We start from the raw sequence: 13,421 nt of genomic DNA, 5'->3' as shown, positions 1-13,421 counted from the left end.
TTCTATATTTCTAGGGTACCCTACTTATATTATGGAGCCCTAAATACAAGGCCCAAAAATAATGAAACATTAATCTAATACGTACAAAGATAAGTGGGTTCATACTTAGCCCATGGGCTCGAAATCTACCCTAAGGCTCATGAGAACCCTAGGGTCTTCTCTTGCATCTCTGGCTCAATCTTCTTGGAGTCTTCTATCCAATACCTTTGGGGGGTTGGATTGCATCAGTTTCTCTGTTGCTTGTTAGGTTTCTGTCAAAGTTCTCCATAGAAGGTGATTAGGGTTAACTATTTGGTCCGTTGTTGCTATGGTGGAGGGTTTGTTTGGACGACACATGGGTGGGACGTTTGGTCTTCGTCTTTGTCGTTGTGGTCCACATGTTTTCAGGGTTAGGGTTTGGTGCGATTGGAGGAAGATTCTGGTGTTACAGCTTGTGGTCCCAAAAGCGAAGATCGTGGTCAAGAAAGGTACACCATTAAATGTTGTTTATTATGTCTTTTTTGTTCATTTTTTTTGTTAGTATGTGGTGGGGTGCACATGATGCCTTTTTATGGTTTTTATTGATTATAATAATGTTTTTTTTCGGTAATTTTTTTCTATACGGTTTGGCAAATATGCCTTTTTCTGTAAAGGTTAATCATGGGAAAATTTCATTTATAACCCCATTTTGAAGTATGTTGGTGGAGACAAAACATTGTTGCTTGACATAGATGAGGACAAGTTGTCCTTCTTCAAATTGGTTGGCATTTTGAAGGACGACTTGAACTGCACATGTGACTTTAAGTTATGGTGGACAGGGGTTCATGATGTTTGTCTAAAAGAGTTGGCCCTTGATAGTGATGCTATTGAGTTGGTGAATTTTGCATTAAGTAACGACATTGAAGTGTTAGTTCATGTTGAGAAAATCAATGATGGAGGGGTTGTTGTTAGTAAGGGTGATGTTGTAGCACTTGATGATGGGGACGAAGATGTTGGGGTTGAAGTTGTTGGCAGTGAGTCTGATTCTAGTGATACTAAGTCTAATGAAGGTGATTCTGAAAGTGGGTCTGAGAATGATAATAAAGGTGTTGTTTTTGAAGATAGTGAAGAGAAAAAAAAACAATTGGGTTAATGATGATTTTGATAGTGAGGATGAACACTTAGTTAACCTCATTTAAAAAAACAATACAAAAAAGCTTCTCATGTTGGATCTAGTGGTGGTCATCAGAATGTTGAAGAAGAAAATGGTGAATTGAGTTAGGGATATGAAACTAAAGAGATTTACATTGCTGGTTCTAAATCTGATAAAGAAGATAGACATAAGTTTGTCATATATAAGAAAGAGGAGTTAAGTGGAGATTTTGAGTTCAAGATTGGCATGGATTTTGGCAGCCTACAAGAGTTCAAAGAAGCAATTGTTGACTGTTCTATAATGAATGGGAGAGAGGTTGTGTTTCGACCAAATGACAAAGTCAGGGCAAGGGCCAAGTGCAAAGAGAAACATGGGTATTAGATTTTTTGCAGCAAGGTAGGGAGGAGTCACACATACAGGATTAAGACATGCAAACCAAAGCATCACTATGGAAGGGTTTTTAGTAACAAGAATGATAACTCTAAATGGGTGTCAAAAATTGCTACAGAGAAGTTAAAGTCTAGTGATGATGTCAAATTGACACAGATAATGGATGTTGTGAGGTTGAAATATGATATTGGTATAACTTTGGTTATTGCTAGGAAAGCCAAGATGATTGCTAAAGCAATAGTGGATGGGGATGTTGTTAGACAATATTGTTATCTAGAGGCTTATGGTGAAGAGTTGAAGCATGTATGTGCAGGGAACAACTACAAACTTATTTTAGAAAGACCACCAGGCTTGTTGCGCCCTAGGTTTGGGAGCTTTTGTATGTGTCTAGATGCCAGTAAATTGACCTTTAAGCGTGCTTACAGACCCATAATAGGACTTGATGGGTGTCACTTGAAGAATAAGTTTGGAGGGCAATTATCGATTGTTGTTGGTAGGGATCCTAATGATCAATATCTCCCTATAGCATTTGTTATGGTGGAGAATCAAACAAAGGACACATGGAAGTGGTTCTTGAAGTTACTTATAAATGATATTGGAGACATAGAAGTCAACAAATGGATATTCATCAGTGATCAACAAAAGGTTATTAAACTATTCTGGTCATACTAAACACCTCTCCATTAGACTATATTGTTCTGTCATGGGAAATGAATATTTATGAGTCATTTTGTTATTTGTCTATATTTCAAGGATTGGTACAAACTCTACAAGCAATGGGAGCTGGTGAGGAGAACCAATTTTGCTTGAGACATTTGTATCAAAATTTCAAGAAAAAATTTGGAGGAGGCACACTTCTTAGAGATTTGATGATGGGTGCAGCAAAGGCAACATATGAGGAGGCTTGGGAAGACAAGATGGCCCACATTAAGGAGGTTAGTGAAAAAGCAAATGATTGGCTGATAACTACTATTCCAAAAAATGCATAGTGTGAACATGCATTTTCTCATTATCCTAAATGTGATTTGTTGTTTAATAATTTGAGTGTGTCTTTCAATAGCACCATCTTGGTGGCTAGAGACAAACCAATAATTACAATGTTTGAGTGAATTAGGTCATACCTAATAGCTAGGTTTGTCACACAAAAGGAAAAGTTAGAAAGATATAATGGTGAAATTATGCCTAAACCTATGAAGAGGCTGAACTGGGAAATTGATCAAAGTCATAACTGGAGTTCAATATATTCTAGTCATAAGATATTAGAGGTTACCCATGCTTTGAATGGTTAGAAGTTTGTTGTCAATTTTGTTGATATTTCTTGTTTTTGTAACTTTTGGAGCATAGTAGGTATTCCGTGTCATTATGCAGTGGCAACATTCCAGTATGCTAGACACAAATCTAAAAAATTTGGGCATGAGTATTATTCTAGAAAATTTTATGAGGTCTATTATTTGCATGGAGTGTCTACTATGAATGGTCAAAGATTGTAGAAAAATGCTGAGAATCCTAGCTCTGTCTTGCCACCTAAGTATAAGAGGGGTATAGGTAGACTTAAAAAGCTAAGGAGAAGAGAGGTTGATGAAGATTTAAATCCCACTAAATTGAGGGAAAAAACAACTGAGTACCAATGTAGAAGGTGTGAGAAACTTGGCCACAATCAAAGGAAGTGTGATTTGCCTCCTCTAATAGTTGAGGAACCAAAGAATGAAGGCACTGTTATTCAACTAGCGAATGAAGCCAATGCAAAAGGTGGCACATTTGCTATAAAAATGACAACACATTAGCTATTATTCAGTCACAACAAGTTGAGAATAAACCTGTTATTGAGGCACAACAACCCGAGGTAAGTAACTTGTTTACATTAGTTACATATTTTAAAGTCATATATAAATTACTTAAAATGTCAATTATTATTGGATTAGGGAATGACACTAACAGGTGGTCATCTGAATAAAAGGAAAGAAGTACCTCAAAAACACCCTAGTTCAAAGACTATGAAAAAGGCAAAACTATCATCTTCAAGGTTTGTCAAAGGTGCACAAGCAACTTCTGATTCAGATTCTCAACCAACTCTTCCATCAACATCTAAACAAGGTTTTCAACCAGCTTCTGTAGCACAACCATTTGGTATGGCTACTTCACAAGCACAACCAACTTCTCAAGCAACTTCTCAAGCATAACTACCTTCTCAAACAGCTTTTAAAACAGTAACATGGTTATCTTTTAAGAGTATAAAGTCCACAAAGTTGGTGAGATTACAAGTGATGTTGAACTTAAATATGTAGTTGGTCATGATAGAGGTCTTAAATTAATGTATTGTACATCATATTTGTAGGGAACTAGAGCACCTACCAAAAAGGTCAGGAAGTCTAAAAGATCAACACCTATTCAAAATGTATTCTCACACCAGAAACCAAATATGTCAAAAGTAAACTTTTCTTACTTTCCACTTAGCACATCGCCAAAATATCTTGTCAGAATGGTTCTTGGTTTGAGATGTTACTTGAATCGCAGACTTGTTGCACAAACAACGAACAAAATCGGACCCAAATGGCTAACAAGAGCTTCTTATGGATGTCATTCTCTTCTCTAGACCGTGCGAAGCCCTAAACGAAACAACCCAAAAATATACAAAGGTATAGTAGTGTAAATCTCAGACCGTCATACTCATATTCCCTATTGCAATCGAAACCAAGTATGACAAGAAGAAACACCAGACACAACAAATGGCATCGTAGACAACAAGAAACACTAGACCCAAAACTATACATTGTCGTTTTCTTTGTTTTTTTTAAAAAAAAATTCCAACGTGCATAAATAGTAACATCAAAGGTTACACGTGGTACGACACATCACACTCCTATGTATTTAGTTAACGATCACGTAGGCAGTTAATAATTACAGACTAACAACAGGGACATAAGACCAGATTTTTAAAAATATTAGGAACTCAATCCAAAAGAAAAAATTATCAAGAATCAAACAAAAAAATATATAAAAAACACTTGTACTTGACAGTGTTGTAGCAATTTTCATTTTGGAGTGGCACCCTCATATGATCTTTTTCACTCAATCAACTCAAGTCATCATGATTAATTACGAAACCCTTTTCCAACCTTCTTGAAGGTGTTGCATTTTGTAGGTAGCTCTTAGCTCATTATAACGCCATCCATTATCCGTATATCATGCATTTGTTTATTCTTTCTTCTCAAGGGTTGACCGAAACTCCTTTTGCTAATGGAATGAGCTATGTATGCTGCTCCCATTAGTGAGTTTGTAAATGATCACCAACATTAGCACTGTGTTGTATGTTTGTAAATGTGTAGAGTTCCAATTTTGCTATTGTGATAGGTTAACTTATTAACTCTTTGCGGGTAAAATTAAGAAGTTGAACCTCAAAACTCCTAGAAGATTGATATCAAAATTAGAAATGTACATGAAGGCTTTATTATATTAGATTTTAGACGCTTTTAGGACACATGACCCACACTGAAAAATCAAAATCGAAATCAAAATAACGGTGCAACAAAAGGATTTATCTAGGGTGAAGTCTTAAAATCGTGAACCACCCGTGGACACTATATAATAACTGGTGATTAAAAAGGTCTTCAACCGGAAGAATAAAAAAAAATATATAATTTGATTTTTTTTATTATTTATTTTTAAGCGCTCTTTCTCTCTGCTCCCACAACTCTCATTCCCAGGTTTGTAGCTTCCATCATTGTCCACGCCGGTGATGGAGGTTTCATCACGTCCTCCGATCTCTTCTCCATATGAGCCCGTCGGCACCGCCGTAATCCACGGTGTTGTTTAATCAGGGAGGCACTGCCACGGTGGTGCTTCTCCTCTTAGTCGTCGCCACCTCCTACGTGCCTGGAATTCTCCCACCTACAACATTTCATCAACATGACTGACCTCCGTAGCAGCGAAAACCAGATTTGACGCGTAAAACACACTCTCCACTTTCAAATCCATATGAAGGAGAAAAAACCTTCCAATTTCATTCCCTTCCTTTAGCCCCAATTACCAGAGATTTCTATATTGGCCATGGTGGTGAATACGCATGGGGTTTTGCCTAGTTTCAAGGATTTAACAACTATTTAAGCAGACTAGGATTTCCATATTCTTTTTCTATTTATCTTCTCTCTTGTTTGGATTTTTAGATATTAAGAAAGACATTTGTTAATTTACGAGAATGTGTTCCTGTTATTCTATAGTGGAAAGAAACTGATTTAAGAAGTTTTGTTCCCACTTCTCAGTTTCTCTGAACGATTTTATTTGTTTGCGGATTTATGTATGCCACATCGGACTCAGATCTTGCACCGGCGAAGCCCTTCCGACGGTGAAAACAGAGAGCTCCGAGGATTTCAAACCCCTGTTGAAGTGGAAGATCCACTTGAAAGAGGACCAGAAATCTTCCGAAACCGAGTGACGATATAATAAGAAAATAAATTTGTTTATAAAAAAATATTAAAATGTATTTAAAAAATTCCTGCATATCCGGTTGCCCTTCTTTAATCATAGCCGTTAAATATTTCATTAATATATCTAACTGTTGTTATTTACTTTTCACATGTGGATCCCGATTTTAAGACTTCACCCTGCACTAATCCGCAACAAAAGTAAAGAGTAACAATAATTGGGTTTCACTATACGGTTGATTTTTTTTTTTTGAGTTTTGGATATTAAATTGTGCCCATTAACCTATAGTGGCTAACACACCGCCGGCCGACAAAGATGAATACGGCCGTCCTCCCACCATAGAAGCTGTAACTAGCCTTTAGCTTTCAGAGGAACACCATTTTCATAACCTTGTATTATATACGATAAATGTTAACTTATGTTTTAAGGATATTAATAAAAGATTAAAAATACTTTTTGTTCATGTAAAGTTAGATGACAATATAAACAACCTTTACATTGATACATATATTATTTATTATTTTTAATACATTCTAATGAAAATTGTAATAAAAAAATTGTTATTATTTTTTAAACAATAGACGAGACTAAGAAGTTAATATTTTCTGAAAAAGTAAAAAATTAAAAAAAATACTTTAACAAGATTAAAATATGTATTTTAAAATTAAATTTTATTTTTACATAAAATTAGAATATGTATATTTATATAAATTTTATTTTTATTTTATATATTATGTTTATCTTTTAAAACAATGCTTGTGATTTAGTGATGATATATTTTTTTATCTATATTAAGATATTCATGTAATTTATAATTATATAAATAAAAAAATAATGTCAATAAATGACATACATAAATATTTTTAAAAAATAAAAAATACCGTCATTTTATTTAATTATGTAGCATTACTTTATAATTTAATTCTTTAAAAAAATTATGTATCTGATTAAATAAAGTTAAATATAAATAAAAAATACTATTATCATAAATAACAAGAATATCTTAGTATAAATAAAAAAAGATTGTCATTAAATCACATACATAAATATTAAAAATATAATAAAATACTATCATTTTATAAAATTATAATTTATGTAAAAAAAATATGCATTAAAGATAAAATTTATCTTATATATTTATTTTATAAAACAAGTTTTGAATAGTGTGATAAAAATACATAAGATTGTAAAAATGTAATATATAAAATAAAATAAAACTTGTATAAGTATACATATTCTAAATTATATGAAAATATAACTTAATCTTATATATTATATTTTAAAAGATAACATATAAGATTATAAAAATATAATAAATTAAAAAAATTAATTTTAAATTATTTTCACATAAAACTTATATTAATACTATATTTAGTACCAAATATTCAAATGAACACTTGAGTATAATGGTAGAAGAATATGTTTGTTCCTTGAAGGACCATGGTAGAAGAGTATGTTTTAAAATATAGGAGAACTCAAATAGTGAATTAAAAAATAGGAGGCTGATTTAATGTAATAAAGGGGCGAATTTTGTAATTAAGATTTTTTTTTAAAAAATATGTAGTTTAATTCCTCTATTTTAAGATGGAGATATTTAGTCCTTTTATTTGTTAAATTTTGTAATTTTAATCTCCCCATTTTAAAATAAGAACATTTAATCATTCAATTGTAAAATTCACAATTGTGATCATTTCATAAAATTCAAATAGCGTTGATCAATAAGAAATTAAATGATGTGGCCTAAATTTTATAATGTGATATAAGATAATTTGTTTAATTCATATCATAATCAATATTGACCTTTTAACCATCAACCATCAACGCTTTTAGTTTGAATAAAAGATCAAAACGATATATTTAAAATTAAAAAAAAAATAAGCCTAAAATATCTTTATTTAAAAAATTAAAATTAAAAAATTTTAAAAATAAAAAAAATATTTTCATTTTAAAATAAAGATTAAAATTATGAATTTTAAAAAATAGAATCAACAAAATTACATTTAATAATATATCAACCCTGAATTTCACAACTTGTTCAGGTAGTATCTACGACCCCCTTAGCTCCTAGTTAATGATGAGTAAAAAGTTGAAAACGTAGCCAATTTTGAGTTTGAATTAATTATTATAAATGAAAGCAGACTATAAAAAGCAAACAATAGAAAAATGGGAGGTTGCTTGCTTTGCAGGCCAGAACATGCGCATAAAACAAATGATTTCAAATATTTTCGGAAAAAGTACTTGCACCCCCCAAATCTTAAGTTTTCGAAATCTTAAGAGTAGACAGATTGTCAAAAAGAGTATACATTCTAAAGGATGGGACTATAAATATAAGAACTTGAATGGAATATATCCAAATCTGTTAAACTAATTTATGATTTTTCTAAAATTTATTTTAACTTATTTAATTAATTTTATGAAAAAATAATTTCATTCACCACAATTATTTTATTATATTTAATTAATTATCGTTGATATTTCAATTACTAAATCTGAATTCAGTGACGAAAAAATCGATTCTTTATAACTTAGTAACTGTTTACAATCCAATTTAGGTTGACACAAATGAAAGCCTTAACTGTGATTGTTGCAACTCTTGCTGGGTTTGAGTTAATTATGAACAAGGTTGTTTAGAATAACGATGTATTAATTTACTCTCAATTTAATAAATAGGGGAGATTGGTGGTTAATCATAATCCTTGAATACCACTCAGGTTCTTGCGTTTCTTATGAAATGTATTATGTCTTTGACTGCTAATCGCACGAAGCATATCACGTGGAATTGATTTTGACCCTTAGCTTGACTGCTTAAGCAAAAGTGCATTATTCAAAAGCTCAAACCTTCAAAGTTCAAAGGACATAGCTTATGTTGTGTTATGCTTCCGTGCCTTTTGACTCTCTAGTCCTTTTCAAAGCATTAGCACCCCCAATATTCTATTCAGATATCGGAACACGGTTCTTGTTCCTGTTCTTGCTAAGGATGATGCAGAATTGGGATCCAGTTATATATATATATATATATATACATATATATATATATATATACATATAAAATAATTAAACTTAACTTTATCTTTGTAAGCATTGGGAAAACCTACATGACACCGTCCCACTTTTTCTAAAAATTCAATATACATACACAGACGTCTTGTTTGGCAAACTTATCTATACATATTTATAGAAAAAATAATATAAAAGGTAAAAGGTAAAATTAAATAAAAAAATTTCAAAGGTTAAATTTAATTTACATAAATTAAAATTAACTATTGAAAAAGCTAAACAATAAAAATTTCCAATAATTAACTGATGCATAAATTAGTTTTAACTTTCGATAAAAATTTAACTTATTTTATTGGTGTAACTTACAACAAATATTATGCCATCAATAATTTTATATAAAATGAGATTTTTTTCACTAATGTGATGCTTTCTAATTCATTCTCATCTAAAGTTTTTTTAGTATGTTTGGTCTGGCAATGGGTCTCCATAATTACATTAAAAAGAGAAAAAATTAGAATCACTATGACTATTGTTGCTTGTTGCTTCATTTGTAGGAATCAAATAACTCATATATCTTATTTAATCAATTTAAATAGATTCCTTCACTGATTAATAGAATTTAAAATTATGTAATCTTATTAATAAAAGTAAACATGTAACATATTATATTGTAATAAAATTTATTACCTAATAAATAATTTTTTAAAACAAGATGAAAAAATTCTGAGGCCTTAGATTTTTCTAAACCTAAAACATCTCCTTCATTAGTTTTGCAGTTGCCACAACATTGATTGAACTTGAAAACAAATTCGGAGCATTTCATTGTTGCCCTGTCCCAAATCCACAGTAAAAAAAGTGATAGGTGCGTCCCCCATCGTGCAAGTGAGGGTCACTATCTATTCTCTTTTCAAGCAAGTGCTTCAATTAAAGAGATATGATATAAAACTAAGAATACATCCTGTAGACTTTAACCACAAGTACAACTATTGCAAAAGTTTTGATCCAACAATTCATTGCTGCTGAATCCTATAAAAAAAAGTTACAGGGCACTCAAAAACATCACCCTAGACTAAAAAGTCTAATAATTGCATTATGCATAGACGACTCAAAATAACTATATTTACATTACTACTTTGATCTAAACTAAATAAAAAGGGGAACCACAATACTTTGAACATGGAAAACAAACTGAACAAGAAGTAGGTTACAACACATGAAATTATTCTAATAGAATAGACCAAAGGTGGAGGTGCCGTGAGACTCTTGTGCAAAATTTGCAGCAACTAAGGAATCTAACATAGTGACCCAATTCTCATCTTCTTCATCCTCTTCCTCTCCAGCACCAATTTGGCTCCACTGAAGTGTAGTATTCTTGTCAATTTCGTCGTTCCTCGCAAACCGTCCTCTGATGCGTGGCCTGCTGTCTGCCAATGTCTTCCTGCAAGCATACTGATTCCATGCCAGAACAAAATAAGTTAATATTTTCACTGTAATTTTTTCATAATTAATTAGTATAGGGGTGGACCATTAAAGACAATAAACATTGCACTATGAATTGGTGGGTATTATAAAGGGTATATGGTTAATAAATAATTCTAATAGTAACGCGTTTGATTGATCCTGTTCTCCAAGATTAAGATTGCTAATAACCTTCAAGAATAAGACATAATTCGTGGGAAGATTTTCATACTTGACAAAATTCTGGACATGTTGTAATACACTAAAATACAGACACCTAAAATCACAATTAGGTGTAATCTTTTGTATGGCCAGGAGGGGACTTTCAAGCAGAACGTGAGGAGAACAAATTGTCAAATTCTTGTCCTGTTATATTGAAATGTCTCACTTCTTTTTCAAATCAGGATTTTGTCAAATAGATTATCTTTTTTACTGTGTCTCTTAGGTCTTAACTTTTAATTCAACCTTGGACATTATTTCATTTTTAATGATAGATCATGACAGCGGTTTTACTCTTCATAGTGTCGCCCACTATATTCTTAGATTTGTGGTCCTTTTGGAATATATATTTTAGTCTACACAAGTTTAATTGATGCTGCCCAGGACTTTATTCACAACAGTAAAACTTTGAAAGATACTAAAAGTTTGTGTTTTTTTTGGAATATAAATACGTTTATGTTATAAAGTTTAATTGATGTTGGCCAGGTAGGACTTTATTCACTACAGTAAGACATTGAAAGGTACTAAAAGTAAATATAATAAAAATAATGTGTTTCTGTGTGTAAATATATAAATAAATAGTGAAACCTTAATTTTCTTGTTGAAGTTCCTCTGGTTCCTCTTGCTTCTGTATCTCTCAATTCTGACTTTCTTCTCCTCTGGGCTATATCGACAGGCTCTGCTCATTCCTTCTATGATCATACTACTTTCGCTCGATAACGGACTATCCGAGTGATGATTATGTTGCATTCCATTAATCTTCTGTATAAACGTCACACGTTATTAAAAACAAAAAAAAAATATTGTACATAATTAAAGCATATTGCAACAAATAAAAAAAATCCAAGTTTTTCGAAACATAATAAAAATGGAAGTATGCATAACCAAAAAGAAATAAAGAATCTCACTGACCTCGTTGACATAAAAGTCTAAAGCCTAAAGTATCTAATAAAGTGATAGTAAACGTTATAACCTAACCTCAGATCAATTAATTGAACAAGCGAACTGATGCAAGCGTTACACTACTATTGTTTTTTTTCCTCAATAGTTTAAATGAATCCCTTTCATTCTCTGTTATACTTCTTATCTCTGTCTATAAAAACAGACCCCCGCACCCTCAAATTAGATTGTTAGAATGGTTGTGTCGCAAAATTTGACTACTAATCAACAAAACCTTATGATAACAATTTTAAAATGACGGTGAGAAGCATGTGACCATGCTACAAAATGATATCACAATTAGTATAAGTTATTCCAGTTTAACCCGCTATGATTTTGAGTTCTAAGCTCTAATACGGAGTTACATTAAATATTTGAAGAGAAAACTTTATGATGTGATTTAACTCGACTAAAATTAACTCTGATAGAGGATACAAGTTGTTTCGTTGTAAAAAAAAAAAGAGTGAAGGTGTACCTGGAGATCACCAGTACTGCAAACTCTCCTAACGGGAGCATCGACATCGGAGTCGAGCAGCTCAGCAAAGAGAGCAGAAAAGGGATGATGGGTGCCATTGTTGTTGCAGTGGAAGGAATGGGAGCTAACACTCCTCTGCATCAAGTTGGGACTGGGCACAGAAGTAGGTGTAGGTGAGGGTGATCCACCGTAACTGCTATAGCCACTGCTACAATTACTATTGTAGTAGTAACTGGTCTCAGAATTGTTGAGTTGGGAGAGGGTCTCGAATTCAGTGACTTCGGGGAAGAATGAAGAAGGTGAGGGAAGAGGTGATGCAGTGCTTGACTGTGCATACATGGTGAATGAAAAGGGAAGGAGTTGGTAGGAAGTGGAATTAGTGAATTGAATGAAGATAAATGGTACACTACCAATGTCTAGCATTTAAACACCTGTGAATTATGCCCACCGTGACACCCTAAAATGTCCCACAAATTAAAAAATTTTAATATCTTATTAATCAATGTCCTTATAATAATTAAAAAAATTAAAAATAAAAATAAAAATATAATTATAAACAATACAATTTTTTATTTTTAATAAAAATATTTTTATCATAAATTTTTTAACTACATTTCAAGCCCACTTATTACCATTTGTCAAATTCTAATTACTATGGGATGGGATGGGATGGGATGGAAGCTGAGTGACGAGGATGATGACGTAATCATTTCATGGAAGTAGGGAAAGCTTGACCTTCTGGTTGTTTGTTTCTCTACTCAGCCCAGTCATAGGTGGGAGTTAGGTGATGGCAGAGGTAAAAACCTAAAAATATAAAGTTATTAAAGATGCTTACAATTAGTTACAGTCAAGATATTTCATCCATGCAACTTGACCTGTCAATTAGTAGGGTTTTAGGTAAGAAGATATTATTATAATTTTAAATTCCTACCAATTTTTTTTTTTTACAAAATAAAAAGAATTAATAAATATTGTTCCTATTTGTAAAAGTGTTAGAGGTAATTACTTCATATTTTTTCCCGAGGTATAAATGGCATGATACTCGAAATAAAATGTACAGATATTTTAAAATATTTTACATACTTATCAATAAATGATAAAGAAATAATTGTGGACTTTATTAAAAAATCAAAAGTAATTTTAATACAAATTAATACTATACCAACAAGGTCTAACATAATTGGTAGATGATTGATTTTCTTAAATATATTAGCATGAGTTTGATTTTCTGATTATAAATATGAAAAATACATTATTGGAGAGATGGAACCCACATGAAAAAATATTTATTTTTATAAATTAAATTTATAATAAATAAATATACGTGAATATATAAAATTTATATAACATTTTTAATGAATATTTAAAGGTGATATAAGGTTATTTTTTAATATTTATAATTTCTTTAAA

General features: G+C 31.7%; 1 protein-coding gene across 1 annotated transcript; it reads right to left on the bottom strand.

Annotated features, from left to right (window-relative positions):
- Window positions 1–9,906: 9,906 nt before the first annotated feature.
- Window positions 9,907–12,399, bottom strand: LOC114387547 (zinc finger protein CONSTANS-LIKE 1-like). Its single transcript, XM_028347747.1, has 3 exons — window positions 12,012–12,399; window positions 11,186–11,359; window positions 9,907–10,369 (listed from the first exon to the last, which is right to left on the bottom strand). Exons 1-3 carry the CDS (start codon window positions 12,348–12,350, stop codon window positions 10,145–10,147), a joined length of 738 nt encoding a protein of 245 aa, XP_028203548.1. The 5' UTR covers window positions 12,351–12,399; the 3' UTR covers window positions 9,907–10,144.
- Between the last annotated feature and the right edge of the window lie 1,022 nt (window positions 12,400–13,421).

This window comes from Glycine soja, chromosome 15, assembly GCF_004193775.1.
Source record: "Glycine soja cultivar W05 chromosome 15, ASM419377v2, whole genome shotgun sequence".
Lineage (NCBI taxonomy): Eukaryota > Viridiplantae > Streptophyta > Magnoliopsida > Fabales > Fabaceae > Glycine > Glycine soja.
Note: the sequence above shows the minus strand (reverse complement) of the source record. Positions and strands in the feature narration are given on the sequence as shown.

What these genes read in the sequence shown, in the direction of transcription:
- LOC114387547 (XM_028347747.1), bottom strand. Translation starts at nt 12,350, where the DNA reads ATGTATGCACAGTCAAGCACTGCATCACCTCTTCCCTCACCTTCTTCA. An exon ending in GCAGTACTGGTGATCTCCAG is followed by an intron (nt 11,360 to 12,011) that starts GTACACCTTCAC and finishes ACGTTTATACAG; the next exon opens with AAGATTAATGGAATGCAACA. An exon ending in ACTTCAACAAGAAAATTAAG is followed by an intron (nt 10,370 to 11,185) that starts GTTTCACTATTT and finishes GCATGGAATCAG; the next exon opens with TATGCTTGCAGGAAGACATT.